The sequence below is a fragment of the Phyllostomus discolor genome, chromosome 7 (assembly GCF_004126475.2).
Source record: "Phyllostomus discolor isolate MPI-MPIP mPhyDis1 chromosome 7, mPhyDis1.pri.v3, whole genome shotgun sequence".
Taxonomy (NCBI): domain Eukaryota; kingdom Metazoa; phylum Chordata; class Mammalia; order Chiroptera; family Phyllostomidae; genus Phyllostomus; species Phyllostomus discolor.
The window spans coordinates 38,215,005-38,242,543 of NC_040909.2; the positions used below are offsets into that span (position 1 = coordinate 38,215,005).

The window sequence follows — 27,539 nt, forward strand, 5'->3', positions numbered from 1 at the left end:
GCAGAAAGGGGAAAAAAAGCCTTCCTCTTCGGGAGCGAGAGGAAACGTCTAGGAGGGGGCGGAGGCGCAGCGGAGACGGCAGAGCGCAGACGGAGGGGTCGTGGTCAGCGCAGCGAGCCCGGCACGGAGCCTACAGACAGGAGAGGACGCGACGCCGTGTGCTGTTCGGGCCAACGCCCCCCACGCGGCGCGCTAGCGCCCCCTCCCCGCCTTGCCCGCGCGGCCCCGCCCAGCCCCGGAGGCTCCCGCCCCGCGCCCCTGCTGCCCAGAGCACCGCGCTGGGTCCGAGTGTACGCGACGCCTCGCGCGCCCGGCGCTGGCGCCCCCTTCCCGGCCCCGCCCAGCCCTGGAGGCTCGCGCTCAGCACCCCGCGCCTCTACTGGCCCTGCGCCCCTCAAGAAGTACGGCGCGCGCCGGGGGGCGGGGCGGGCGCCAGGGGGTGCGGGACCCGCGGGGCGACTATGGAGTGAGGCGCGGTGCGTGCTCGAGCTCGGATTGACGGACGGACCGACGGGCGGCCCCGGGCTCCTCGCGCTGGAAGATGAACAGAGCAGGTAAGAGGCTTCGCGCGACCTCGGGCACCGAGGGCTTCGTGTGAGGGGCCCCGGCCGTGAGCTCCAAATTGAAGCCGGTGGAGCACCTTGGAGCGACGGCCGAGAATCCCGACCTTTCCTACTCTGCTGGGCTTCTGTCGAGATATGGGCGGGTCCGGAGTCCCCTCACGAAGGAGGCTGAGAATCATCTGGGGCCCCGTCCCAGTCGTCCCGCCTCAGGGACACCCCCTCAGTCTCTGCAAGGCCGCACCCTGCCCGTGAACGCCTTCATCCCACTCCCACGGCGGGCCCCCGAATGAGGGATTCCTAGGCAACGGAGATAGACGCTCCATTCGCAGAGGCAACCTGGTTGAGCCCCTACACCCTCATCTCATTCCTCGGGGTCCCCGCCAGACCCTCGCTGGCCCCTCCGGGACAACAACTGTCACACGGGATCCGTCCTTGTCTCCCCCACATCGGGGTCTATTCCTGGTCCTTCATCACTCGCAGCGTACCCCTAAGAGATTCCCTGCTCCTTTCTCTCCCTCCAGACCCCAAGACTTGGAGCTTACTCTCTCGGTAGGACTAAAATGTCCTAAATTATTTCTTCCAGCAGCACCCCACTCCCTGGCAGCACCCTGGCCGGGGCCCACTTTGTGCCTCTCCCAGGGAACCGAAAGCCAAGGGGACAACCCTGGTGGAGGCTGAGCCGCACTCCAGGCATTCCCTCCCATCCCTCACGTCTCTGGGCTGTGAATCTGACTCGCCAGCTCAGGGATTCTTTGCAATCCAGAATGCATTTGACAGTAAATATTAGCGATCTTTCCAGAGGAATACCCTTTAACAGATATAGCGACTGAGACTCAGAGATGGGTGGTGCCTGGACTCTAGTTCCCTGGGATTCCTGACTCCATCCACAGGGAAGGCAGAAAGTTCCCTCAAAGAGTTAGCAAGGGAAGAGTCCTAGCTAACTTGCTTTGTCCGCTTGCCAAGGAGCGATTGTTACTCTCTCTTTTTTTCTCTTGGATTTAAGCAAAAGGCAGTCCTCTCCCCAACCAACACCCTTGTCTGAAGCCGTAGGCCAAAACAGACATCCCTAAAGAAACAGGAAGCCACCATTTTGACTGTCTTAGAACCATATCCTGCTGCTGCTGTTGTGTGTGTGTGTGTGTGTGTGTGTGTGTGTTATGCGTTTTTTCTTTTTAAACTCTTTTAAATGAAAAAAGTCATTGTCTTAGGATTGAGGTGCAGATTGGAGACATTGGCTGGACTAACCTAAAGAAAAAAGGAGCCACTTGGGGACTTAGGAATGCAGCAGCCTCCCTGTGTCCAGGCCCTTTTGTTGCTGAGTCAGTGGACACCCAGAGTGTGAGTCCCAGGATGAAGGGGGAGATAGGAGCAGGGGTGCCACTTTGTGGGACTCGAAAAGGCTGGAGTGGGTCTCAGCACCCAGCCAGCCACTCCTTGGAGGAAGAAGGTTGCCGCCTGCCTGTTCTGGCATAGTCTGGACAGAGCGAGGCTAGCTTTTTCCTACCCTCCTAATAAAACTCGCTTTAAAACAATGGTGAGAGCAGTTCCAGTTTTCCCACGTTTCGCTGCTTGGGCAAGCCCTTCCTCCTCTGAGAATCTGGGGGATGGAGCGAGCCGGAATAAACCGAGAGGCTGGTTTGGTCCCAGTAAATCTTAGCAGTTGCTACTCTTGGGTTCAGCCATCCTGTAATTTGTCTCCAGCATAAACCTGCTTCCTTTCTCTGTGTGATGGCAATGATAGAAACCTCACGTAATGACTTCTGTGTGCCATGCTCTGAATTTCCTGGTCATGTAGCATTGTGGTTCACAGACTCCATGGGTCTGAATCTCAGAACCACCATATACTTTTATGTGACTTTGAGCAGGTTATTTAACCTCTCCGTGCTTCAGTTTCTTGATCTGAAAAATAGGGATAATAAGATCTTGGTCATTGAGTTCTTATGCTTCAATAAAATAAAACATGTAAGGTGCCTAGAATGGTGTATATCCCATTATAAGTGACCAATAAATACCTCCTAATATTTATTGGGTACTTACTATGAATCAGGTACTGCTTTAAGTGTTTTATACATGCATCAATTTGGTTTTCACATTGACCTGATGAGGTGAGTACTTCTACTATCTCCATTTCATAGATGGGAAACTGAGCTGCAGGGATTTAATGGTCACTGACTTGATGGGGAGCCAATATAGGACTGAAACACAGACTGTCCAGTTCCAGAGCCTACATTTTTATCCAGTGTCTAACACACAGTAGGTGCACAGGAAATGTTTGCCAACTGACTTTGCTAGTCATCTTATGTATATTATTTTTCTTGAACTTCTCAAAATCCTTCAAAAAAAAGGAGGTATTTCTTCCATGTTACCAAGAAAGAAACAGGCTCAGAGAGGCAAAGTGATGTGCCCAAGATCACACAGCTGACGTGTGGCAGAGCTGGGATTGAAGTCCAGGTCTTTGTGAGCCTGGGCCCTGTGCTCTTCCCCCTCTGTCCCATGCTGTCTTCCCATAAAAGCCCTGTTGCGGATCACTGGACTAGCTTAACAGCAGCCTAATTAGAAATCATCAGGCTCGGTGTGGACATTCCAGCAGGCGCCCAGGAATGAAAGTTAAATTAAGATGCAATTGGAAGGTGAAATTGGAAGATAATTACTCTTGGAACATATGGTTATGAGAGTTCCAAGGGGAGTATAGTGAACTGCAGTTGAAACAGACTCAGGGACTAAAGACAGGGATGTTACAGGATGTAAGAAGAGCTGTGACTTTAATAGGTTGTAGTCGGCCAGAACAGACCAGACACCGACTAGTATGGTCCTCTCACTGTACAGATAGGGAAACTGAGGCTCAGGGAGGAAAAGGGACTTGCCTCCAATTAAGGGCAGAACCAGGAGTGGAGATCAGAGCTCTGGACTCCTATTCCAGTACTTCTTCCAATGCCCCTTGTAGTTGAACCTCTACATAGCTGACAAGGGAACAGCAAGCATGAATGTGTGAGTGACAGATATTTAATTAAAGCAGAGAAAGAAAATATAAACTCATACACGGGGCTGGCTGGGGATGATTTCTATCACCAGAAGCTGTTAAAAATCTCTTCCTCCTGTTACTGTGGTTCCCCTACCCCCCAGTTAACTCTTGGCATCTTGGCTTGAAGGGTGCTTGCATTCAAGTTATCCTCAGGCATAGCACATTGCCAGGAGGTCCTGGGCATTGATAACTCAGGTGGGGGAAGTCATAACCCCCAGATTCTGTGATACAGGGAGAGAGAAGTTTCATTCAGCAGCCAGAAGGAGTCAGGAGGTAGCAGCTCCATCCATGCTGGGTTTTGAGTAGTTAGAAGTTAAGTTTAACCCAGAGAAGGAACCCCGAGCTCTGGTTTATCCTGTAATCCTCCTACCCTCATTATACTTAACCTCAGCCAAACTGGACTCTACTACACTCCCAAAGGGCTTTGCATCTAACTGCCTCTGGGCCTCTTCACACTCTCTTCCCCCTACTGGGAATACTCCTTTTCAGTTGTGAAATCCTCCCTGTCCTTCAGCGTGCACCCCAGTGCTACTTCTCTGAGCTTCTCCAGGCAGAGTGGGTCTGAGACTCAGATGACTTTGTATCAAGAGCAGGGGCTCTATCTGGTTCCTTTTTGTGAGGGAGCAGAGCTGGAAGCCTTTGCACTCCTTTCATTTTCTTTGCTCCCTCCTCAGTCTCCTTTGCTGGCTCCTTCTCTCTCCCTCCTTGGTCTTGCTATTTTCTCGGTCCACACTGCTTTGCCTGATGATCTCACCAGGTTCATGCCTTCCATCTCTGACCCAGACCAGAATACCCAAGGGCCCACTTGACGTCTCCACCATGGTGTGTGAAAGGTAACTCAGAGTTAACATGTACAAACTGAAATTTTTGTTTCCCACCCTAGCACATGCAGGCTTCTCCAGCTCAGTTGGTAGCAACTTCACTTTTCCAGTTGCTCCAAGTCAAAACCTTGCTATTGTCCTTGACTTTTCTTTTTTCTTATACCCCGTATCCAGATGTCAGTATATCCCACCAACTGTACCTTCCTATTTGGAATCTGACTCTTTGACCATGTCCACTGATGTCAGCCTGGTCCAAACCTCTCTCATCTCCTGCCTGGATTATTGCAAGAGCTCCTCACAGGTCTCCCTGCATCCATCCTCATCTCTTCTATTAATATCAACACAGTATCCCGAGTGACCATGTCATATCCTTCTCCCTCTTAAGGCCCTTCACAATCTACACCCTCCCCATGGCCCCTGTGACTTCATCTCCTGCTTCTCCTTCTCTCTTGCTCACTTCCCTGCAGCCACTCTTACCTCCTGGAACATGCCGTGTATAATAGTTTCTGGTTTCCCTCAATTTTCAAGTCTTTGCTGTAATATCTTCTCCATGAAACCTGTCCTGGTCACTCTACTTAAAATTGGAAAAACCCTCAACTCCTAATGTTTCTGCTTAGACTTTGTGATCATCCAACATCATACAATATGTAAGATACCCTTTGTATTTGCTTGTATCCTACCACTAGAAGATAAGGTCCCTGAAAGAGAGTGTGTGTTTCATTTATTGACGTACCCAAAGATTCTAGACAAGTGCCTGGCACGTAGTAGGTGCTCAATAAATATCTATTTAATGGAGTCAGATTAAAAGAAATTGGGTGGGAGCTAATGAAAGTCATTCACTTTGTGGTCAGTTAGTATTTCTGAGCTCTAGACTCAGCCTTACTTAAATTTCTTACCTGGCTAGCTGTTCCTGGTCTCTTTGGCCTCAGTTTCCCTGCATTTTCTCTCTCCTCTGTCTCACCGGAAGCTGAGAGTCTTGAGTCCCTCCTGTAGAGGAAATGCTTAGGGGCCAAAGGGTCAAGGCAGCGGTTCAACTGCCTACAGCAGGAAACTCACATTCTATCTGGGCCCTGCTCCAGATTTGCTGAGTCACTCCATGCCAGTCATCTGCCCTCATTGTGCCTCAGTTTCCCTATCTTTCAATGAGGCCTTTCTGATTCTGGCATCCTTTGATCTCAGAGCTGGAAGCAGGGCTTGGTCTCTGCATACTTATCATTCCTAAGGACTCTAAAGGGAAGGCATTTTCTTGCAGGATCACGCCTCAGGCACCCACTGTAACCTTTCCCAGGGAGATGGTGCCCGCAGATCAATAGCTTGATTGGATGAAGGATGGGGTGGGGGTGGAGGTGATACAGCCAATGTGATGGTCGTTTTTCATGGCCTTTCTGTCCCTCTGTCAGGTCTCATGGTGTCCATATGAAATACCACCTGTTAAGGATAAGAAATGAGAGTCCCCGCCCCCAAAGAATAATTTCATGCCCATACCTGACACCTGATGTTAAGAGCGTGAAGCTAATATTACATACTACTGCATATTGGTATAGAGCAAGGCTTATCCCAGAGGAAAATATGGGATAGGCAAAGACTGACTTTATTAGAACAATAATAGCTACGGTTTATTGAGTGCTCCTATGTGAAGGTCTGCTACTAAGTACTTTTAATATATATCTTTTTAAAATTTATTTATTTATTTATTTTTGGAGGGAGGGAAAGGAAGGGAGAAAGAGAGGGAGAGAAACATCAATTTAAGAGGGAAATATTGATGGGTTGCCTCTCATAAGCTCCCCAACCAGGAACCAAACCTGCAACCCAGGCATGTTCCCTGACCAGGGATCAAACCGGCAACCTTTCACTTTGCGGGACGATATCCAACCGAGTGGCACTGTTCAGGGCTAATATGTATCTTTTAATCTTCACAACAGCCCTTTGAGAGTAGGTGCTACTGTTGCACCCATTCTACAAATGAAGGAATTGAGGCTTAGTTTCATAGCGTGTAAGTGGCAAAGCCATATTTTGGACCTGGATCAGCCAGTCCAGAGGACCACTCTTTTACTACACAGTGAGCTTAGTTGTTGAAGCTACAGATTTGGGTGGCTTTCCCCCCCCTAATCTGGACAGATATTTTTCTAAATGGAGATATACTTGATTGCTTATGGAAGCAAGGAATTGGGAAGTCACATATTACATCTTGAAGATACTGGGTTATTACCTGTATGTGTAAAGTCTGGGCATTGACGCAGACAGATGTAGATGCAGGTTAGGCAGTCGATGCTGTGAGTGTGTTAACAGTGGGTACTTCAACAGCTGTGCCTCTTCTCTTCCTTTCCGGCTTGCAGCTACCACATCTTACAGCTGGCAGTGTTCCCGCTCTAACTTTCTCTCCCTGCCCCTTCTAATTAGCTGTGCGTTGGGAAACCAGACAACCAAGTTCATTAGATGTACTTGTATGTGCAAAGTATAAGTAAAAGGGCTCTGAAATGAAACCCTTTCAGGAATGGAGTGCACGGGCTTTGTAACCCTGCATTGTTACGTCTCCAGGCCTTTTTTCTTTCCTTTGGGGCCTCAGCTGAATTTAACGTGGTCCTGCCAGTGTGGGGACATGTTATTGACTTTGGCTTCAGACATCTTGAATTGAGGTGCCAATGAGACAGTCCCATGGAGATGTCTCATGTCAGAGCTGTGCTGACCTACCAGCCATAACCACCGGCCACATGTGGCTACTAAGCACTTGAAATGTGCCTAGTCTGAACTGTGACATGGTGTGTGTATAAAACACACTTAGTTAAAAAATGTCAAATAACTCATTAATAAATTTTGTGTATTGGTTACACGGTGATCCAAACATGATTCACTGATTACGTGATGATATTCAAAATATTTTAGATATATTGAGTTCAAAAACCATATTGTTAAAATGAATTTCACCTCTTCCGTTTTGACTTTTTAATATGGATATGAGAGAATTAAAACTTACTATGTAAATATAAATGTGGCTTACATTATATTTCTGTCAGACAGCCCTGGATTAGATTCGACTGGGGTTAGATGCTTCAAGGATTTACCTGAGGGTCAAATGCATGGGGAAGAGAAGAATTTGCCAACAGACTTCCAGCCCCTCTGCTCCACCTTCTTTCTGTCACAGCCAGGCTGGCGTTCTGAAGCTGCTGTGTGTCAGACGCAAGCCTCAGAGGGGATGGAAATGGGAGATGAGACTTGGGTTGAAGTGAGATTTATACATCTTAATCCATGGGCAGTGGGGAGCCAGGCAGTTCTTTTGGAATGGGCTTGTCAGGATGGAGTTGCATTCTTGGAAATCTGCTTTCCTCACTCTGACCAAAATGTACCCAGGGGCTCAGAGATTCAGGCAGGAGGCATGGGCTGGCTCGTGGTGGGAGACGGGTTGAACTTGGAAGTAGGTGACTACTCTTTTGACCCTATACTTGTCCAGGTTCCTTCCATCCTGAAAAATTTAGCTGAAATTTCTCCTTCTCCAAGAGGTCTTCCCTAGCCATAGCAACTCTTGCTTCTTGAACTCCTACTGCATGTACGTTTGTGCCACATCGTTTATTCTGCTGAGGTTAATAGACTGTCACCATTCACAAGGGAAGAGGCCTTTTGCAAATATCCATATTGTAAAATACCATATAGTTTCTCCCATAAAATTCAGATACTGTAAAATTTGGATGCAGGGCACTCAGCTGGACACCAGTCTGCAACATGTGGAATTCAGAGGTGACCCTCAGGAGAATCATACAATACATCACTGTCACAAGCCTTGGGTGTGCTATTCTTGAGGGAATGAGATAATGGCTACTCAGTTATAATATTTCAAGGGCGTATAGCTCTATCCTCCAATTGTGCTGTTAGTTTTGTCTCCATAACTCAACTGTGAGCAGTCAGCAGAGGTGTTCTTCTCTTCTTGATCCTAGAAGACCCTACTGTCTACAGTGCTATGCAAACAGATGTAGGTATTCAAGGAATTAACTGTGGAATGAATGTAAGCTCTATGATGGCAGCAGGGATGGTGACTGCCAAGTTCAACATTGCCTCTTGGGTACCTGGCACATAGAAAGTATTTAATAAATACTTGTTGAATGAATGAGTGCAGTGATCTGCACACCTTTATTTGACAGATACAAGATGTCATTCATTTGGGTTTTATTAGTGGGATTGTGTGTAGAAGAAAGGTCTAGCTACTTTGTTCACAGAATGGATCGTTAGTGGAAAACCAAGGGATTTTAAAGATGACGGTGGAGACAAACCTAAGACAGAGCATGGTGGATTGGATTCACATGAGTTGAGAAACCATCTTCAATGCTATCTCAAAATGATAAGTAAGAATGGAAATAAAGGTAACTGTACTTTTTGTCTCCTTCTCTTCTCTATTTTCATCCTTTAGATTCACCAAAACCACCAGTTGCTCCCAAGCCAAAGACCACCAGTCCCCTCACGCCAGTGACGGCACCCAAATTCCCTTCATCACCCAGACCTGACAGTCTTCACAGTCCCAGCTCCATGTCGAGGGGCCCAAAACCCCCCATTGCTCCTAAGCCCAGGCTGGATACCCCCAACGAGTGGAGGGCCAGTGTGTACATGATCAACAGCTTGAACAAATGCAGCAATGGGAAGTTGCTCTGTGTAGACAGGGGGCTTTATGAAGAGCAGCAGTCCAACCTGGAGTGCTCCGAGGCCGGGGCTGATGAGGATTACATTGTGGTCCCCAGAGCTCCACCCAGAGAGGATGAACCCAGGGATGGGGACTCTGTGGAGAATGCAGTCATGGTGCCTCCAGATGCCACCGGGGAAGAGGAACACCAGGAAGGAGGTGAGGAGGAAGGGACAGGAGCTGCTGAGGAAGTGGCAGTCCCAGCTGAAGTGGTGCTGAGTGGAGAGGCTGATGAAGGTATGGTCCCCATTCCTGAGAACATGGAGGCTGATGCTTGTGCCCAAGACCCAGGGGCAGAGGAGCAGAATCTCACAAGTGAGGAGGAAGAGAAGCTGGTGGAAGAACACAACATGTACAACCTGGAGGACAGGGGCCCTTGGGATGGAGAGGCAGTCTTTCCGAGTGATATCATTCTAACTCAAGTTGATTTAGAGGGTCCAGAAGCACCTGGCATGGAGCCTGGGACACCCAGGGAGGCAGAGGAGGATGATGAGGAAGGCGGTGCCAATGCAGAACCAGGGGCGCCAGATGAGTATGTGGATTCTGACAGGCCCGCTGAGGGGGATGCTGAAGATGCCAATGAAGAACCCCTGGAGAATGAAGGATTGGCCACAGGCATCCGGGAGGTGGACATAATCACAGAAAGCCATGACATCTCTGAGGAGGAGTGTGAAGATGCCTCAGGTGATGGCAACCAGGGTGAACCACCTGACCAAGATGAGAAAACTGATCAGGAAGAAATGGCAGCAGCCACCCAAGAGGAGGGAGAGGTCGCTGAAGAAGGTGAAGTCTCCATGCAAGGTGAACCTGCAGAGGAGAGCTGCCAGATCATTCCTTTCGAGAATGACTGTGTGGATGACTTCATGACTTCACTCTCAGGAAGTCCCTATGAGTTCTTCCCTACAGAGAGCACCTCTTTCTGTAGTGAAAACTACCCTTCTTTTTCTGAGTCAGTGAAAGGTTTCGAGTCAGGGCAGGAAGCAAAGTCGGGGAAATGTGCAGACCAGAACACCGTGGCTGGAACTTTGTGTGACCAGCGTGGTTCCCTGCAGGATGGCACCGGGGAGGGCCTCTCTGTCCCTGATGTGGTGATCTTGCCAGAGGATGAGGATGCCACAGACGACGCGCTCACCAACCCCTATGAGATGGGAGTCGACTTGGTGTGCGGGACTGACCCTGGAGAGGGAGAAAAGCCTGAGGCACAGGCTGTATCAGATGCACTGAGTGGTTACGGCTCGAAAGAAGAAGTGAACTCTGATGCTGAGGGTGGCCTGGTCCCCACTGACAGAAAGAACATCATCTCAAGGGCCAGGCCCCACTCTGGGAAGGTGGCTGGCTATGTCCCAGAAACTGTCCCAGAAGAAACTGTACCAGAAGCTGTCTCATTGTCAGCCATGGGCATTGGAGGTACCACCGAGGAGGCAAGAAAGATGGTTCTGTCATTGGAGGGGAAGCCACAGGAAGCCAGCAGGGCCTTACCAGCAAAGCCCAGAGCCTTCACTCTCTACCCTCGCTCATTCTCTGTAGAAGGCCGAGAGATCCCCGTCTCTGTGTACAGGGAGCCTGAGGCATGTGGCTTAGACGACCATCGAATCAAAAGGAAAGATGACAACCTCTCTCTGCCCTGTGTGATTGGCTCCTCTGGGAGTTTCTCCCAGAGAAACCACCTTCCGTCCAGTGGCACTTCAACACCATCTTCTGTGGTTGACATCCCACCACCTTTCGACCTGGCCTGCATCACCAAGAAGCCCATCACAAAGAGCTCCCCCTCACTCCTGATTGAGAGCGAGCCCCCAGACAAGCACAGCAAGAAGAAGAAGTCATCCTTTAAGCGGTTCCTGGCACTGACTTTTAAGAAAAAAACAGAGAACAAAGTGCATGTGGATGTCAACGTGTCTTCTTCCAGGTCCTCTTCCGAATCCAGCTACCACGGGCCTTCCCGGCTTCTGGAAATTGACCGCAGGAGCCTCAGTAACTCCCCTCAGCTTAAGGCCCGGACTGGCAAGCTCCGGGCTTCTGAATCGCCGTCCTCTCTCATTTTCTACAGGGATGGCAAGAGGAAAGGCGTCCCCTTCAGCAGGACAGTGTCCCGAGTAGAGTCCTTTGAAGACCGCTCCCGGCCCCCGTTTTTGCCCTTGCCCCTGACCAAGCCCCGGTCCATCTCATTCCCAAATGCTGACACTTCAGACTATGAGAACATTCCAGCCATGAACTCGGACTATGAGAACATCCAGATTCCACCCCGGAGACCTGCAAGGGCTGGGACGTTTACAAAGCTGTTTGAAGACCAGAGCAGAGCCCTGTCCACAGCGAATGAAAATGATGGCTATGTGGACATGAGCAGCTTCAATGCCTTCGAGAGCAAGCCGCAGAGTGTAGACCAAGAAGCGGAAAGGTACTGTGAAATTGGTTTTCTTTGTTGTTTAGCAAGTGTAACTGTTTGAGAGGCAAACTTAGGTGTAGGGGACAGCAAGGACTTGCTTTTAGCTTCGTGCTCTGTTTCTTTTTAGCTGTGTGACTCAGGTGAGTGGCTTTACCTCTCTAAGCCTCAGGTACATCATCTGTGAAATGGGATTCACTCTACCTCAGGGCAGAGTGTTTGAGAAGATCAGAATAGATAATCTATGTGAGAGTATTACCTAAAATGCTGAGTTCAGTACAAATGTGAGCGTGTGTATTTGCCTTACCTGGGGGATATTTCTCATCTGGGTAGATGGCTTTACTACTCCTCCCTGGGAAAGTCATCAAGAGAGAAGGTTTTGGAATCTTGCCAAACTAAATGTCTTTCACCATCAGGAAAACACCCCAAATTGAGATTTATACCTTTTCATTGTATAAATATACACTCTACTGAAGGGAACTAGAAAAGATAATTTATTTATTTAAAAAAAGCCACGGTTGCCCTGAGCTAAATTTCTGAATAGAAGTCTTTAAGTGGTACATCCAAGCTGATTTTTTTGTTGGGGGGTGGTTCATTCACCTTGGAAGTGTGAGTGAAACACTGAAATTATTGACAGCAGTGGGGGTTTTCTGATCCCACCTTCACGAGGCTGACTGAATGCCCTTATTGATCAAGTGGTTGATGGCCGAGTCTTGCTGTTCCTCGTGGATGCAACTTAAAGGTGATGCAATTCAGTCTGAACCAGTCAGAATTCATGAAAAGCCAAAATGGTTGTGATTTTAAAGGAAATCCTGACTCTTTCCCCTCATGTGCACTAGCTTAGCCTAGTCCCACACAGCTGTTGCTGCTGGGACTTCCTGCAGGACTTGCAGCAGTGGATAGGGAAGAATGGTTTGCGATTAGCATTAGCCGTCTCTGGAGTATGGGTGCTAGACGTGTTTGCGTGGTTTATTCTCATGAGTTTTTATATGGTTCCCCACTCTGGCTCTACCTTCTCCCTACCCCAAGCCTGAGCACGGCTATTATTAATTAGTTCTAGGATGAAAACATTTGTTTGCTGGAGCAGAGGCAAACGCCTCTCCTGCTGGAGGTCCTGGGTTTAGTTTGGAGAATGTGGATGTGTGGGAACTCTTAGAGGGCGAGAGGAAAAGAGCCAACAAGGTCATTGCATTAATGGCTATGAGCAGGATTTGATGAGACCCAACCCTAGGCGAGTGCCTCCTAGCATTAATGAAAATAAAACCAAGCTTTGAAACCATAAAATCTCCATGTTGGAAAGCATATCAAAGGGCATATGGTCAAATCTCCCACCTCTAACAGGTTTTTCTCTTAACCCAGTCTCTACTTGAATTTCTCAAGCCACAAGGAACTCACCACCTCCCAGAGCTGCCTTTTCTATTGCTAGGTACTCTGATTAAGGTTTTCTTTCCGACTGAAATAAAACTATCTCCGTCTAATATCCGTAACCCACTCATGCTGGCTCTTCGTTCTGAAGCCAGATGAGTGAGCCCATTTCCTCTTTTGTATGACAGCCATTTAGAAAGTGAACTCTGCTTCTGTAGAATCATATTTCCAGAATTTTATGGCTGGAGGGGACCTTTAGACAATATTTGATCCTCTTACAGAGGAGGAAACTGAGGCACAGAGAGGGAAAGGGACTTGCCAAGGGTCTCTCAGCACCTTAGTGGAGAAATCAGTGCTAGAGTTTAGATTTCCCAACTCTTCCAGGAATTTGCAGTGACTTGTGCTGCCAGGTGCCTAGTCTGGTTGTGCACACAGCACACTCTACAGCCCCAGGGCACGTTCAACTTCTAGTCTGTACACGGTGCCCTCTGGGGCTGTGCAGTGCACAGACTATTTGGCCATATGCGAAGGTGCTATTGTCTTGGTCTATAATTTATCCAAAAAACAAAGATTCCTTCATCCAAACTAACATGACAATAAGGGAATAAAATACCCAGGAAAATGCCAATGCTACCATATCGTGACTGCTTACTGTGTGCTGTGTGCTTACACTGTGCTAGCTGGCTTTCCCTGCACATCTCACATTTGATGCTACGGCCTGGGGCATTGGTTGAGTGTCCTGTCAGACTCTGAATTTCCAAAGCTCTGTCCCCCGCTCTGATACTGTTTCACGGAAGGCCAGACTGACTGAGATAAATCTCCCATGCAGGAACCACATCCTCTTGGACATCAATCAGTGAGCAAAGCTTTCTTCCGTTTTCCTGCATGAAACAGATGGAAGCAGAGCAGGAGAAAAATCCTCGCTTTGGGCTGAAACAGGTCTGGGCAAGGGAGGTTTCAGACACAACAAGTTGAGAGCCACAAGGGACTGCCAAGGGGGCAGGGGCCCCTCTGCTGCTTCGCCTGAATGGGAGCTTTGAGAATCTCTTGTAGGGGTGCTGCTGATTTGAGACAGGCCCAGGGTTGCTTCAGGTTGGACAGGATGAGAGGGTAGGGAGGCAGTTTCTTCCTCCTCCTGCTACTTACCCTGCCCTGTACCTTACTTAAGTTTGACTGTCAGAGGCGGAAGCCAAATAAATATCAGCAGTGCTGAAAGAGCTCAGGAACAGTGCATTAGGAAACATGGGTTTAAAGCCCACTTAGTCGCTGAGGTGCTGTGGGATCTTGGAAAGGGTAGGACACAGTTTCCTCATCCAGAAAATGGTAAGATTGAAGCAGATCTCTATTCTTCACCATTGACCTCTCCTGCACCACCTTTATATTTCTGTTATACCACTTATACTCTCACCTGCCCATTATTGTCTTTCAAACAGTCTATCTTTTTTACTTAAGAAAAAGTATTTAGAAAGGAAATTTTATGTCACTGTTAGAAAGTGGAAAAAAAAACCAGTATCAGTTGCCATAAGTAGAAGGCAATTGTACAAATAAAATGCAAAGGAAAATAAAATAACAGGTACAATCTAGCTTGAGGTTATTACTTGCCAAGGCTGTGAGCCAGAGGCTGGGTCCCTTTGTTCAACAGGGAGAGGCATCAAAGGCATCCTGGCACCACACAGAGACTTTCTACTTGGCATAATCCAAAGGATTCATAGGGCTGAAAAGCGGTGTGGTTTAATGTTATTTAAATACAAGTCCTTTCCACTAAAAATACCTCCCTTCCAGAAAGAGTAGAGCATATAATAGAATTCAGAGAGCCCTTAGGGACCCCTAAATCAGAGCAGCAGCTCAGGGGCTAATGGATGATGATAAAGTTTCCTCCATGCAGTTACTTCCTCTGAGATTTGTATACACAGATAATAACATTTTAGGAGCTATAATAATATTCTTACTAACAGTCTTCCATCTCATAAAATAAAATTGTATATATGCACATTACCTACATACATTTTCCCCATGCTATACAAAAAAGGTTTTTGTCATCCTTTAAATTGTATCCACAAACATTCTTTTTTCCTAAATTGACCCTTTTGGGGGAAAAAGGGACTAGAGATATTGCCCAACACTCTTGCTTTTCAAATAGGATGTTTTATGTCCTCAGTGCTCTTGGTTGGGGAACCTAGTCTCGACTTCTGAATATCCATGGCATCTCAGTGTGTTGGTTGTGCACCAGGGTTTTTATGATTCCACGCAAGTAGGTGATTTTGAGCTTCACAAGGTTTCTGGAAAGAACTATAATTTATTAAGTATGTATCTTTGGCAACCACTGTGTTTTGTATATACTTATAAAAATATCCATTTGTTGCAAAACACTACAAAAACTCATTTGTCCTAAGTGTCTCATTCAAAGGCCCATAATTGTATGTTTATTTTTTTTGCATGTTAAGTCCACCTTAATCACAGCATTATACATCAGCACAGATCTCTGATGCTACTTTCCCCAACATTTCACAGTGAAAATATTCAAACTTACAAAAAAGTTGTAATTATAGTGAATGTTCATATACTCAGCCCCTAGGATATGCCATTTACATATTGCCACACTGACTTTCTCTCACCTCTTTCTGTCCAGCACTCTCTCCATTCATTAATGCATATTGTTTTCGATGAAATGGGTTGGCCAAAAAGTCCATTTAGTTTTCTCTGTAAAATAAAAGACCCATTTTTCATTTTCACCAATAACTTTATTGATTTGGATATTTTGAGTATGTTGGTTATACCCTGCTATTGGCTTCTAGTGGGTAGAGGTCAGGGGTGCTGCTAAACTTCTCCCAGTGCATAAGACAGCCCCACAGCAAAGAACTATTTGGCCAAACATAAATAGCACCAAGAAACTTTGGAAACCACTTTTGACATGTTTGATCAATCACAACACCTTCTCCATACACTGCACACATCTTTTTTTGTGTTTCAGTTGCATTTTTACCTTTCTTGAAATAATAAAGCATAATATGCTGAGAATATTGTATATCTTTTTTCATTTTCAATATTAAAATGGCTGCAGAAAAATTCACCAATTTAAAATGTTTAATGCATACTGATACAACAGTTTTCACAATACAATCTAAAAAAATTGTTTTGAATGAAGTTAAAGACAACTAAGTGCAGCTAGAGCCATTGTACGGAAAAAGACTACACAAACTTTTTGGCTAGCCCAATATGTATGGCAGCTTTTTATGATTCCATAGGGGCATATACAGCCTGGAGAGCCTATGAGAACATGGTGGTTAAAGCATGTAGACTTGTGAACCAAGCTGCCTGGGTTTCAGTGTATACCCCGTGACTTATTATGTATGTGACCTGAGACAAGTTATTTACCTTTCTCTGCCTCAGTTTCTTCATCTGTAAAAGGGTGTGGTAATAGTTCCTTCCTCATAATGTCATTAAGACTTACATGAGTTAATACAGCACATAGTGAAATGATCAGTACATATTAGCTCTTATTATGTGACATGATCAAGGTCACATAGTGATGGATGCAGGATTTGAATTTGTGTCCAAGGGTATAGGTAGAGAATCTGGTCCCTGTCACTGTGGAGGTATCTCTTTCTCTTTCTTCTCTCAGGACCATTCTTCTGCATGTGTTTGATGCAGTGTTCAGGGCATCACATCAGTAAAACCAGGACCATACCCTTTTGAGATTCAGCTGTGGGGTGTGGTGTCAGTGTTACCTCCAACACCTGCCTGAAATGACATCAGGGCTACAGAGCAGGGGTTTTATGATGCTATAATCTAAAGAGCAGGAGTGCCTGTCTCTATTACTCTTACTGTAGCTATTATTGCACTTGTAATTTATGGTTAGGCACATTAGGAATTTCCAGCCCCATTTTCCAAGTGAGAAAACTGAGGCCAAATGAAGTGATATAAATTATCCTCTGTCACAAAAGTATTAACTAGTCCAACTAAGATTCGAACCTGACTCTTTCTTAACCTCAGTCTACTGCCCTTTTCATTACCCTGTTTCTGTGGCTGCAAAATGTTAGCTAGTGGTTTTCATCCAGCAGCTGCTGAGTGTCTCCCTTGCAGGAGACAGGCTAGTACAGCCATGAGCAAAATGTTGGCTTTGCTTATTGGTCCAAAAAGCTCAAGGAAAAACAGAAGGACATTGTCATTTCTTCTCTGATGGGTGGCGGGTTTGTTGCTCTGTTGGCAAGTCATCAGGAAGACTGATAATCCTTCCTGGAACTTGCTAAGTACTCAGATGTCTTTCCTTCCCTCAGTGCCATAGTGGGGACCCTTGCCCTCCTGTGGCCAGTTGTGCCTGTGAAGCAACCAGCAGCTCTGGGTCTGGAACAGGCCATCTGTTTGGGATCTACTGCTCATTAGGGGAGCTTCAGATGATTCAGCCCACCTGGCAGCAGCAGTTCATGAATGTCTGTGCCTTCCAGAGAGAGCTATGGAAGGTCCAAGGCCCAGCATTTCATTACTACCTTCTCCCAGCCCGTGGTCCTTACAGAGCTGTTCTATGTTAAAATGAAGCTCAGATTACAAGCCCAAGAGTTTGTGTATTGGCTACATTATACAGAATGCATATGAGGATGAGGAGTGGGAAAATCCACGTAATTGAATATTTTGGCTAACCGATGATTACCACTTGAGAAATGAGTGATTCTGGGCAAGGAACTGTGCCAAGTAAAGTGTGGAAGGAGAGGGCCAGGTGGACCAGGCACCATGGCTGGCTTCAGCGGACTTATAATTAGATGGGGGAAGGGGCCCTTCCTGCAATGTGAGTAGAAAATGCTCAGGGCCAAAAGAATAGGAGTCCAGAGGAGGGTGGACAGGGTGGCATTTGAATGGACACTGGAGGAAAAGTAGGATTTTGACATAGGACATAGGAGAAAGGTGTGAGAACATAGGAGAAAGGTGTGAGAACATACAGAGAAACTTAGGACTATGGTCTTTAGTAGGTAAAACTTCAGGGAAAAATGTTTCTTCTTGTTTCTGTAGGTATCTTGAAATGTTTAGTCTGAAAAATGGTTCACATCATCTACAGGTATGGAGAATATACAGAGGAGATTGGGTTGAAAGGATTAAGGACTAAATTCAAACACCATCTTTTTCTAATTTCCAGCTTCTGCTGTAGAATGTCACACTGGCTCAGCTTATTGACACACTCCCTCTCCTAAAGTTTGTTCAGCATCTACTGCCCTTGCCCTCGAGGCCTTTCAGTCTGTCTGGGGAGACAGATAGAGGTCATTGGAGCCCGGTGTGACAAGGCTTTGTTAGAGGTCCCTCCAAACAGCTCTGGAGGGATCTATTTGGGAGACACTTGAGGTGGGTATTGCCAGAGGAACAGGAGTTCGTGATGGAGACAAACAGTCGAGGAAGAACACATGTCTGTGCGTGCATCTGGGGGGTAAGAAAGAACCATGAAGTGTGTAGATGGAGCTCAGTGTGCATGTCTGTGAGGTGAAGTTGGGAAGGCAGTCTGGGACCCAGTGGACAAGGGCCTTGTGTATCCTCTTGGAGAGTTAGAATGCGCCCACAGTGGGGATGGTGCATTGGCATGGACACCGTATTGGCAGGGTGGGGAGTGGAGGGGTCAGAGAGATGGGAAGCACGGAGATTAGTTGAGAGGCTGTGGCAGTGGTCCCCTCCAGAGAATACAAGGACCAAGCAGAGCTGTAGCGGTGGGAAGGGGAGGAGTGGAGTTCTGTTTCCAGAATGTCCGCAGCAACCCGGTGCTCCAGTATCAACTCCAGGGCCAGCTTATGTCTGCCTTTGCCTCTCTCTTCTCATTCTTTTATCTGTTACATTCTGTCTGGCCCCAAGTAAATAAAGATTTGAGTTGGTTTCTCATAAAAGACATAGCAAGAAAAATGAGAATCCAGTCCATAGAAAAGAAGTTAAAGGATACAAGCCAGGTCGTAAAGTTGGGGGAAGTAATTGTACAGGCAGTCCAGACCAAGGACAGTGACCACCATTAAAATTCTTAAATGCAGCACAGACACCTGGCAGAAGAGTGCTTCCTTCCCTCCCAGCCCCCAGCATCTTCAGAATGCACTAAATATTTTGCTGAAGTGATTCCCCGAGAGAGTAAATCCCGACTTTTATTTTTTACAAAATAAAAAATAAAAATATTTTACACTGCAGCAACAAATATATGGATCATTTTAAAACAAAGGTGATTTACAGCCTCAGCTCTAAATTCCTGGGGTGGGGTGGGGAAGACCTGGCAGAGCTGTATCTCAGCCTCCTGCTGAATAATTCTGTTGGTGCTGAGAGCTGCGTGGCTGGATTTTCGGCACATCCCCAGACATAGTTTTCATTGCTATCTTTGTATCTGCCTGTAAGCTGGGAGTCTTCCTATTATTACTGTGTTTTTGACAAATGAACTCATGCAGAGCTTTCATTAAGTTTCATTGAAAGGACCTGGAAATGCCATAAAAATTATTACAGTCTCAAAATCATCACATTCCTAATGCGTGTGGCTGGGCTTCTTGTTGAAATTGACTGATGAGAATATTTGGTTTTTAATTTTCTGACTTAAAATAAGACCATCTGCAGCCGTTTCTTTTAGCAATAATTTTTAATTAAATGCAATAAAATTTACAGGGAAGGACCCTAATAAGAAAATCGTGTCAGGAACACACTCACCATAACATTTGCTAGCATGATATTAAAGCCCCTAACTATTTTTTTTCCTTGCAGAGCTATAACATAGATGGAATCCTGGTGAAGTGTTAATCACAATGTGGTTTTACCTTCATAAAATCAGGGTTTCCCCCTGTGGGAGGTGTGAAGATAATTCTCACTAATAGAAGACAGTCTTGTTGCGTGAGTGCTTTGGCGAAATGTCAGCAGCAGGTCTTCTGAACCAGCTGAGCCCCAGAGGAGCAGTGAGGCCTTTGTTCCAGCCCAGTTGGAATCATGCTGGATATATAATATTTGGGCCTCCCTGTTCCCTGCCTATTGATTAGGGATGAGCGAATCATGCACAGGATGCAGCCAAAGCGAAAAGTCATCTCTGTATTTGATGCATTCCTTCGGTAAATCTGTGTCAAGTGCCTACTAGGTGCTAGGCACTGCTCTGTGAGCTTCTTTTTTTAAAATATATTTTATTGGTTATGCTATTACAGTTGTCCCATTTCTCCCCTTCACACCCCACCACCCTGTACACCTTCTCCCATCCACTTCCCCCCCTTTAGTTCATGTCCATGTGTTATAAGTTCTTTAGCTTCTACATTTCTCATACTATTCTTACCCTCCCCCTGTCTATTTTCTACCTACAATCTATGCTACTTATTCCCTGTACCTTTTCCCCCTCTCTCCTCCTCCCACTCCCCTATTGCTAACCCTCCATGTGATCTCCATTTCTGTGGTTCTGTCCCTGTTCTAGTTGTTTGTTTAGTTTCTTTTGGTTTTGCTTTAGGTGTGGTTGTTAATAATTGTGAGTTTGCTGTCCTTTTACTATACGTGTTTTTTAAAAAATCTTTTCTTAGATAAGTCCCTTTAACATTTCATAAAATAAGGGCTTGGTGACGATGAACTCCTTTAACTTGACCTTATCTGAGAAGCACTTTATCTGCCCTTCTTATCTAAATGAAAGCTTTGCTGGATAGAGCAATCTGGGATATAGGTCCTTGTCTTTCATGACTTGGAATACTTCTTTCCAGCCCCTTCTTGCCTGTAAGGTCTCTTTTGAGAAATCAGCTGACAGTCTGACGGGAACTCCTTTGTAGGTGACTGTCCCCTTATCTCTTGCTGTTTCTAGGATTCTCTCCTTCGTTTTTTACCTTGGCTAATGTAATTATGATGTGCCTTGGTGTGTTTCTTCTTGGGTCCAACTTCTTTGGGGCTCTCTGAGCTTCCTGGACTTCCTGGAAGTCTATTTCCTTTGCCAGAATGGGCAAGTTCTCCTTTATTATTTGTTCAAATACATTTTCAATCCATTGCTCTACCTCTTCCCCTTCTGGAACCCCTATAATTCGGATGTTGGAATGTTTAAAGATGTCCTGGAGGTTCCTAAGCATCTCCTCATTTTTTGAATTCTTATTTCTCCATTCTTTCCTGTTTGGTTGTTTCTTTCTTCCTTCTGGTCCACTCTACTGATTTGAGTCCCAGTTTCCTTCCCATCACTATTGGCTCCCTGTGCATTTTCCTTCATTTCTTTTATAGTAACCTGCATTTGTTCATCTATTGTGTGACCAAAATCAACCAATTCTGTGAGCTTCCTGATCACCAGTGTTTTGAACTGTGCATCTGATAGGTTAGCTATCTCTTGGTCACTCAAAAGGATGAGTTCTGGGGCACTGATTTGTTCTTCTGTTTGAGCCATCTCTCTCTCTCTCTTTCTCTTTTTTTGGTCTGGTCGCTCCTGTTATGGTGAGGGGCGGAGCCTTAGGTGTTCACCTGGGCTGGGCACCCCAGTCGCTAGATTGTGACCTTGTATGTGAGGGCAGGGTCGAGAGGGAACAATGGCGGTAGCTCCGTTCTCCGTGGGACCTCAGTCCCTTCCCTGGGATCCTGGGTTGCGCGCTCTGCCCTGCTCCACAATCGCTGCCTCACTGGGTCTGCCAGCTGCTGCTTGCGTACTCAGGGTCCACCCACTGCGATCTTGTGTGCCCCAGATGCCTTACGTGCTCCCGGTTGCCCTATGTGCCCAACTCTCCCTGTTCTCCCAGCTGCAGCCCACACCTGGCTGCTCGTCTCTGCCCCTCCTACCGGTCTGGATAAATGGGTCTATTTCAACTTCTTGGCTGTCCGACTTCCATTCAGATAAATTTTTTGTCAGTTCTGGGTGTTATTCTGCCTCTAAATTGTTGCTGTTCTAATCTTGGTTGTGCATGGAGGTACGGTGCATCCACCTATGCCTCCATCTTGCCAGAAGTCCCCTCTGTGAGCTTTATAATAAGCTGATGAAATCCCTGCCCTCACAGAACTGGTATTCTGGGGAGAGTCAGACAGTAGACAAACTAATAAGTAAATGAGATAATCACAGATAATGAGATCATTCTTTGGAGATGAGATGATTCTTTTATTAAAAAGAAAAAAAAAGCAATGTGGTAGAAAGTGACTGGTAGAAGGGACACCTTAGATGGGGTGGTCAGGGAAGGCTTCTCTGAGGAAGTGACATTTGAGTAAATCCTGAGGGATGGTCAGACATCATCCAGGCAGTGGGAACAGCAGGGACAAAGCCCTGAAACTGAAGGCCCTTGTGGGGCTTGTGCAGCGACCAGGAGGCCGGTGTGGATGGAGTACAGAAGACTGGGGGAGAGAGGTGGGGGGTGGGGTAGGCAAGGGCCCATGTAAAAGATTTGAATTTCTGTCAGTTCTGGGTGTTATTCTGCCTCTAAAAGATTTACTTTCATGGGACGCCATTGGGGAGAAGTGTTAGGATCCAAAAATGTTTGAATTATCTGAACTCTTCAGACTATCTCATAGAACTTATATGTTTAGGGTCATATCAGCAGGTAATTTGAAAACGTAGCAAAGAATATTTGCTCTTCATAATGGCTCTGGGAGTGTAAAGAGGCCCCTGCTCTGACCCCTGGTTATGTAGGTTTTGAGTTTCTGGGCCTCAGGCCTCTCTCCCTCTTGTAACTGCTTTGAAATGGCTTGGAATTAGCAGGTTTGAGTCCCCATCTGAGTGCTCTTTACAGAGGATGGTGGTGGTCCAGGGAACTAAGAGGAGGCTAGCCCAGCCATACTGGAGAAAGGGAGGTGATAAGGCTGGGGTGGTTCTTGAGAAGGAATGTGCTGCATTTGGACTTATACTGCCTGTGGGAACTGATTTGATTTGTGGGCCATAGGGAAGTATTGAAGGTTTTAAAGGAAGGAAGTGGTATAATCAGCCAGTTCTCTAGCACAGTTATGGCCAGCTGTGTGGGGTAGAAAAGAAGGCTCGATGGTAAGGTGTCTAAACAATAATGGATGGAGGCATGACAGCAGGACCTGGCTTCTTCAGCCTCTGCAGAAAGTTGCCTCCCAGCACAGCTACCACACAATCGCTCAGAGCAGAGTTAATCCAGCCTCTGGCTGTCTGGAACTCCCCAGTATAGAGTTCTCAGGATGGCATCTAGGCAGCACAGAACTAGAAAGCAGCATGGCCCAGCAGGAAAAGACAATGAGCTTGAGTCCTGCTCTGCCTTTACCTTGTCATCTGATCTGAACCTCACTTTCCTCACCTGTTCAAGGGGTACGATGGTTGTCCCTTCATCACTGAGCTATCATAAGAAGTCAGAGGTAGTGCATGTGCAAGGGCTTTGTCAGGTATTAAAAATAGTACTGTCAGTCTTGACCTTTGCTGCTGGAAGAATATACACTGCTGTGTACCACAGCACATGAGGCTTTCTGGAGTGTTCACTATACACCAGGCACTGTCTTAGACCCTATGTATATATATTCACTCAGTCTGAAAAACAGCCCTGCCATATAGATACTTAAAACAAATAAACAAACAAACAAAAAAACTTCACTCAGCAGATGAAGACTCTGAGGTAAAGAAGTTAAGGGTCCAAGATTACACAGCTGGTCAGCAGATCCAGAATTTTTACCCCGGCAGCATCCAGCACCTGTGCTCTCAGCTGTGCTGTGAGGGTCTTACCAGCTTTATGTGCATCATGTCATTTAACTTGCTGCATGTCCCTTGCTACATGTAGCTGTTCAGTCTTACTGTTTCAATGGAAGAGGTAACTGAGGCTCAGAGTGGTGACGTGACTTTTAAGGCAGTGAGTGATAGAGCTGGGAGCAGAAGGAAGGTATCTCCGAGTATGGGTTCTTCCCTCTTTCTGTTTTACCCACATTGAGAACTCCCCACTTGGAACTGACCCTCCAGGTGTCAAAGGTGAGGACACACAATGGGGTATGAATTTTCAGAGTTAAAATTTCTTTATTATAGGATGTCTTATGACCGTCTGCTTGCATAGGTCCTCATGGCCAGGAAATGATGTAAGAACTATATATAGAGAGAACAGCACACACAATTGCAGTAACAATCAATGAGGTGATATTATCCGGAAGGTTAAGGCCTCCTTAGGTCTCCTGGCTAGGCCGTGGAAGAGCCCTTGGGGAATTTATCATCTGTGTTTATGGTACTCTAGGTCAACAGGACAAAAAGCTCATAATAATTTCTGAGTGATGAATTCATATGTTTCATTTGACTCTGAGAATGCCCCAAGACTGTTCAGCCTCCAAGAGATGAAAGCAGCCTCTGAGCCATGTGTTGGGGAATTCTGAGCTCGTGGCTGAGCATTGCAGTGCTTCCCTGGCTTGGAGATGCATGTGTCTTTGGTTATTTTCCTGCAAGACAAAAGTCTCAGAGTTGAGATTGTTCCTCAGGATGATGTGGCTTGTCTCTATGTAAACAAGCTCATTCTCTACAGGCATGGGATTTTTCTGGAACCCTGGATAGGGCCCGAGGGAAATCCAGGTCAAAGCATGACCCAAGAACTTCAAATTGTAGACTTGCTTGCATGATTGTAATTAAGAAATCAAGATGCACAGAAAAAGACCCCTGCCTTACAGAATCTGCTCAGAGACCGTAAGTTCTACTGTCCTCGGTTATGATCAGACTTTCTTATATTGAGCAATGTCCTGTAAGGTAATGAGCTCCCCATCATGGTCAGTACTTAAGAACAACAATGAAGCTCTCCACATGGTCGGTGGAAAGGATACTAGAATGTATCATGAGGCTGTTGTGATTTGCACAGGCCAGGAAATCTGAGCTCTTGGGGTCATTTTTGGCTGGGCAGATAGAGTCCCAAGGAAGCAAGTGTGTTGCTATAGGTACTGCCTCAGCAACCCCTGAGAGGTATCCAGGCCCCAAGGCTGGAGAGGCCCCAGAAGACTCTAGGAATACTTAATATCAGCTCTGAGACCAGTTCTAGAAGGTGCCTCCTTTACAGTGAAGCATGTTTTTCATGCCCATTGCCCACTGTAGCCAAATCATCTGGAATGCTAAGGCTTACCTGCTGAAAAGGCGGCACTCGGAGAGGGTGGTATAGCCCTGGATTCTGATCTGCCTCGGGAGATGGCAGAAGTTCTTCCAGAGTCAAGAGCCTGGCCACATATAAGTGATGGGAAATAGGTTATTTTGTGCTCCTGGGGGACTCCCTCACACACAGTCTCTGTAGTTTTCACACTTAGTGTTGCAGCAGAATCCTTTTTCAAGTGAGATCTTACTAGGAACCCCAACATAGAATGCAAGTTATACTTCTCTTTCATAAGTTCACATTTTTAATTCTTCATATGAACTCAATTACTGAGATTGCCATGATGAATAGAAATCTTGAAAATTGGACATTATGGATTGTAGTGCTGTTCTTATAGCCTACTCAGGGGAGATGATTGTGCCAAGTTGTATATTGTGGGGCTTTGAGAGCATGTTTTCTAGAGCTGAAAGCTGGGTTCAATTCCCAGCTCCTCCAGCTACTAGCTGTTTGTCCTTGGGCAAATCACCTCTTAACCTCTCTGTGCTTTAGCCACCTTGTGTGTAAAAATAGGGGAGAGGGCACGACCTACCTAAAGAAGTTGTGATCTTTGACTGGGTTAGCAGTTACAAAGTATATAGCCAAAGCTGGGTGCATTTTAGATGTCCCCAGTACACTTTAGCTGTTCTTATTAACACTGTAACAGTGTCTGAATCTACGAAATTCCTAGAAGACATTTGTGAATCCTCACCCAGAGAAACCCTCACCAGGGTTTCTGAGGAATGCAGTTTGAAAACCCCACCTCAGCTCATATAATACGAGCATGTTTCTCTTAATAAATGCTGCCGGGTATACATATTTATAAGTCTTTTTCACCAGTAATTTAATCAGTGGTTTACAGCACCCTGTGCCAGACACAGTAGGGGCAGTGGAGAAATGGTAGTTTCTGCCCATCTTTCAGAAACAGGCCTTTTGTTCTGTTGGTGGGGAGAAGGTGTGGCATGTTAAGAAGCAGTTCAGGGGTAAATAACTTTTGGTTCATAAACTCCAGGGTTTGATGACCCCTCACCCTCCACTTTATGAGAATGGAAATGAAATTAACCACGTGAATGGGGAAAGGAAGCAACACTCAGCAGATCCCACTATCTGCCAATGCTATATGTACATGTGTACACTCCACTGCTTTTATATGCTGATCAGCCCCATTTACAGGTAAGAAAACTGAGGCTAGAGGACATCATCTGGCAGAAAAGGCAAATGGAACCCTGAGCTAGCACAGGAAAGTTGCCCCTTCTGGAGCATCCCTACCCACTGAGCAGAGCTTGCCCCACGTCAGGCAGCAGTGGGCGTGTGCAAAGGGCTAGGTGCACCCCTGCCAGAGGCTATCTTGGAGATTCCTTTTGTGGGCCAGATAGCCAAACTAGAAAACCCAGAAAGTTCAGAAAGTCATGAGACTTTGATGTGGCCACTTCGTACTTCAGAGTTTGTAAAGCTTTTCCATGCCCGTTAGCTCCATTGGCTCTCCCAACACACACTGTAAGACACGGATTACAAGCACAACTTAACCGAAGACCTGAAGGAGTTTCGGGGTAGCCGGGCAGAGTCCTTTTCCAGGTACGGCCTTGGGTAAGCCATTTTCATGGGAGGCTTCTCAGTCTCCTCGACTATAAAATGGGGATATCGGTAGTGACAGGTAACTAGTGGTTAAACGTGACCTATGCCAAGTGCTGGGTGCAGGGCCCGGCATGCAGTAGGTTCTCAGTGAATATAATCATGGTTATTATGTGATTGTACCTGCTGTGAGGAAAGGACCCGAGGCAGTGTAGGAAGAGATGTTCCCTGTAAGACCGAGGGTTTGGGTAATACCAAGATAGGAATAATGAAGAGCAGAAAAAGAACTGGAGGCTGAAAGACTATTGTCCAAGATCACATAGCCAGCAAGTGGCAAAGCGACACTTAAAACTCAGGAGTGTCTGCTATGAAGCCACCATGCCACATGTTCTGTGGGAATTGAGGTGGACAAAGATAGGTCTCTGGGACTGACCCTGGACAGGGTGTGGCAGGTCCTGGGCCACACCTGGAGTTGCTCTGGGTGATAACAGAAGAAAGGAGGGTGATGTCATACAGTTAGGGATTGTTCTGGGCCCACGCTTCCCTCTTGGGAAGCTCCTTGTAGATGCTACATCTGGTTTCCAGGGAGGTCCCTGGTCCAAACCCAAGTTTCCTTGCCGACCTGAGGCCAGAGGTCAAGGCTGGGTTCAGAGCTGCAGAGTGAGTCAGTGGCTTGTAGGGATTAACGTTTAGGCGGCTGCTCAGCCTGTGGGATGAAGAGCCACCCCCATCTCTAGGCTTCTAGGTTTCCATCCAAGGCTGGCTAACAGCACTTGTGGTGAAAGAGGCATTTGTGCCAACTTTGGTCTTTCTTTGACCCTCCCTTATATCCCAGTGTTGGGGAGAGAGTAACACAGGCTTGTGTCACCAAGCCTGTCTGAAGTCCCTCACTTTACAGAAGAGAAAACTGAGACCCAGAGAGGGGACTCGGTTCCTTGATTTCTGCTTCCACTAGGCAAGCTGCTTCCCTGTTAAGTGCATGAGGTAATGATGGAGAGGACAGGGAGGACAAAGGGAGGACATGACATTCTGATGGGGGAATTTCAGACACTGTATGAAATGCTTGAGGAAGTTTTCCAGAACAGATAGCTTTCCTCGTGTTTCTCAGTCCCCAGCAGGTGATGCCACCCTTGCTGACCTCCTATACTCAGGATGCATTCCTTTCTCCTTAGCACCTCTGTGTA

The 27,539-nt window shown here is 46.5% G+C and overlaps 1 protein-coding gene across 3 annotated transcripts in view; it reads left to right on the forward strand.

The window, feature by feature from the left end:
• The first annotated feature begins 304 nt into the window (after positions 1 to 304).
• Positions 305 to 27,539, forward strand: part of FGD5 (FYVE, RhoGEF and PH domain containing 5) — a 126,090-nt gene continuing 98,855 nt past the window's right edge. For all 3 annotated transcript variants that reach the window (XM_028518798.2, XM_036030757.1, XM_036030756.1), the window contains exons 1-2: positions 305 to 554; positions 8,806 to 11,467. In XM_028518798.2, the coding sequence (XP_028374599.1) occupies positions 542 to 554; positions 8,806 to 11,467 (2,675 nt within the window). In that variant the 5' untranslated portion in view covers positions 305 to 541. The remainder of the gene's footprint in view (positions 555 to 8,805; positions 11,468 to 27,539) is intronic.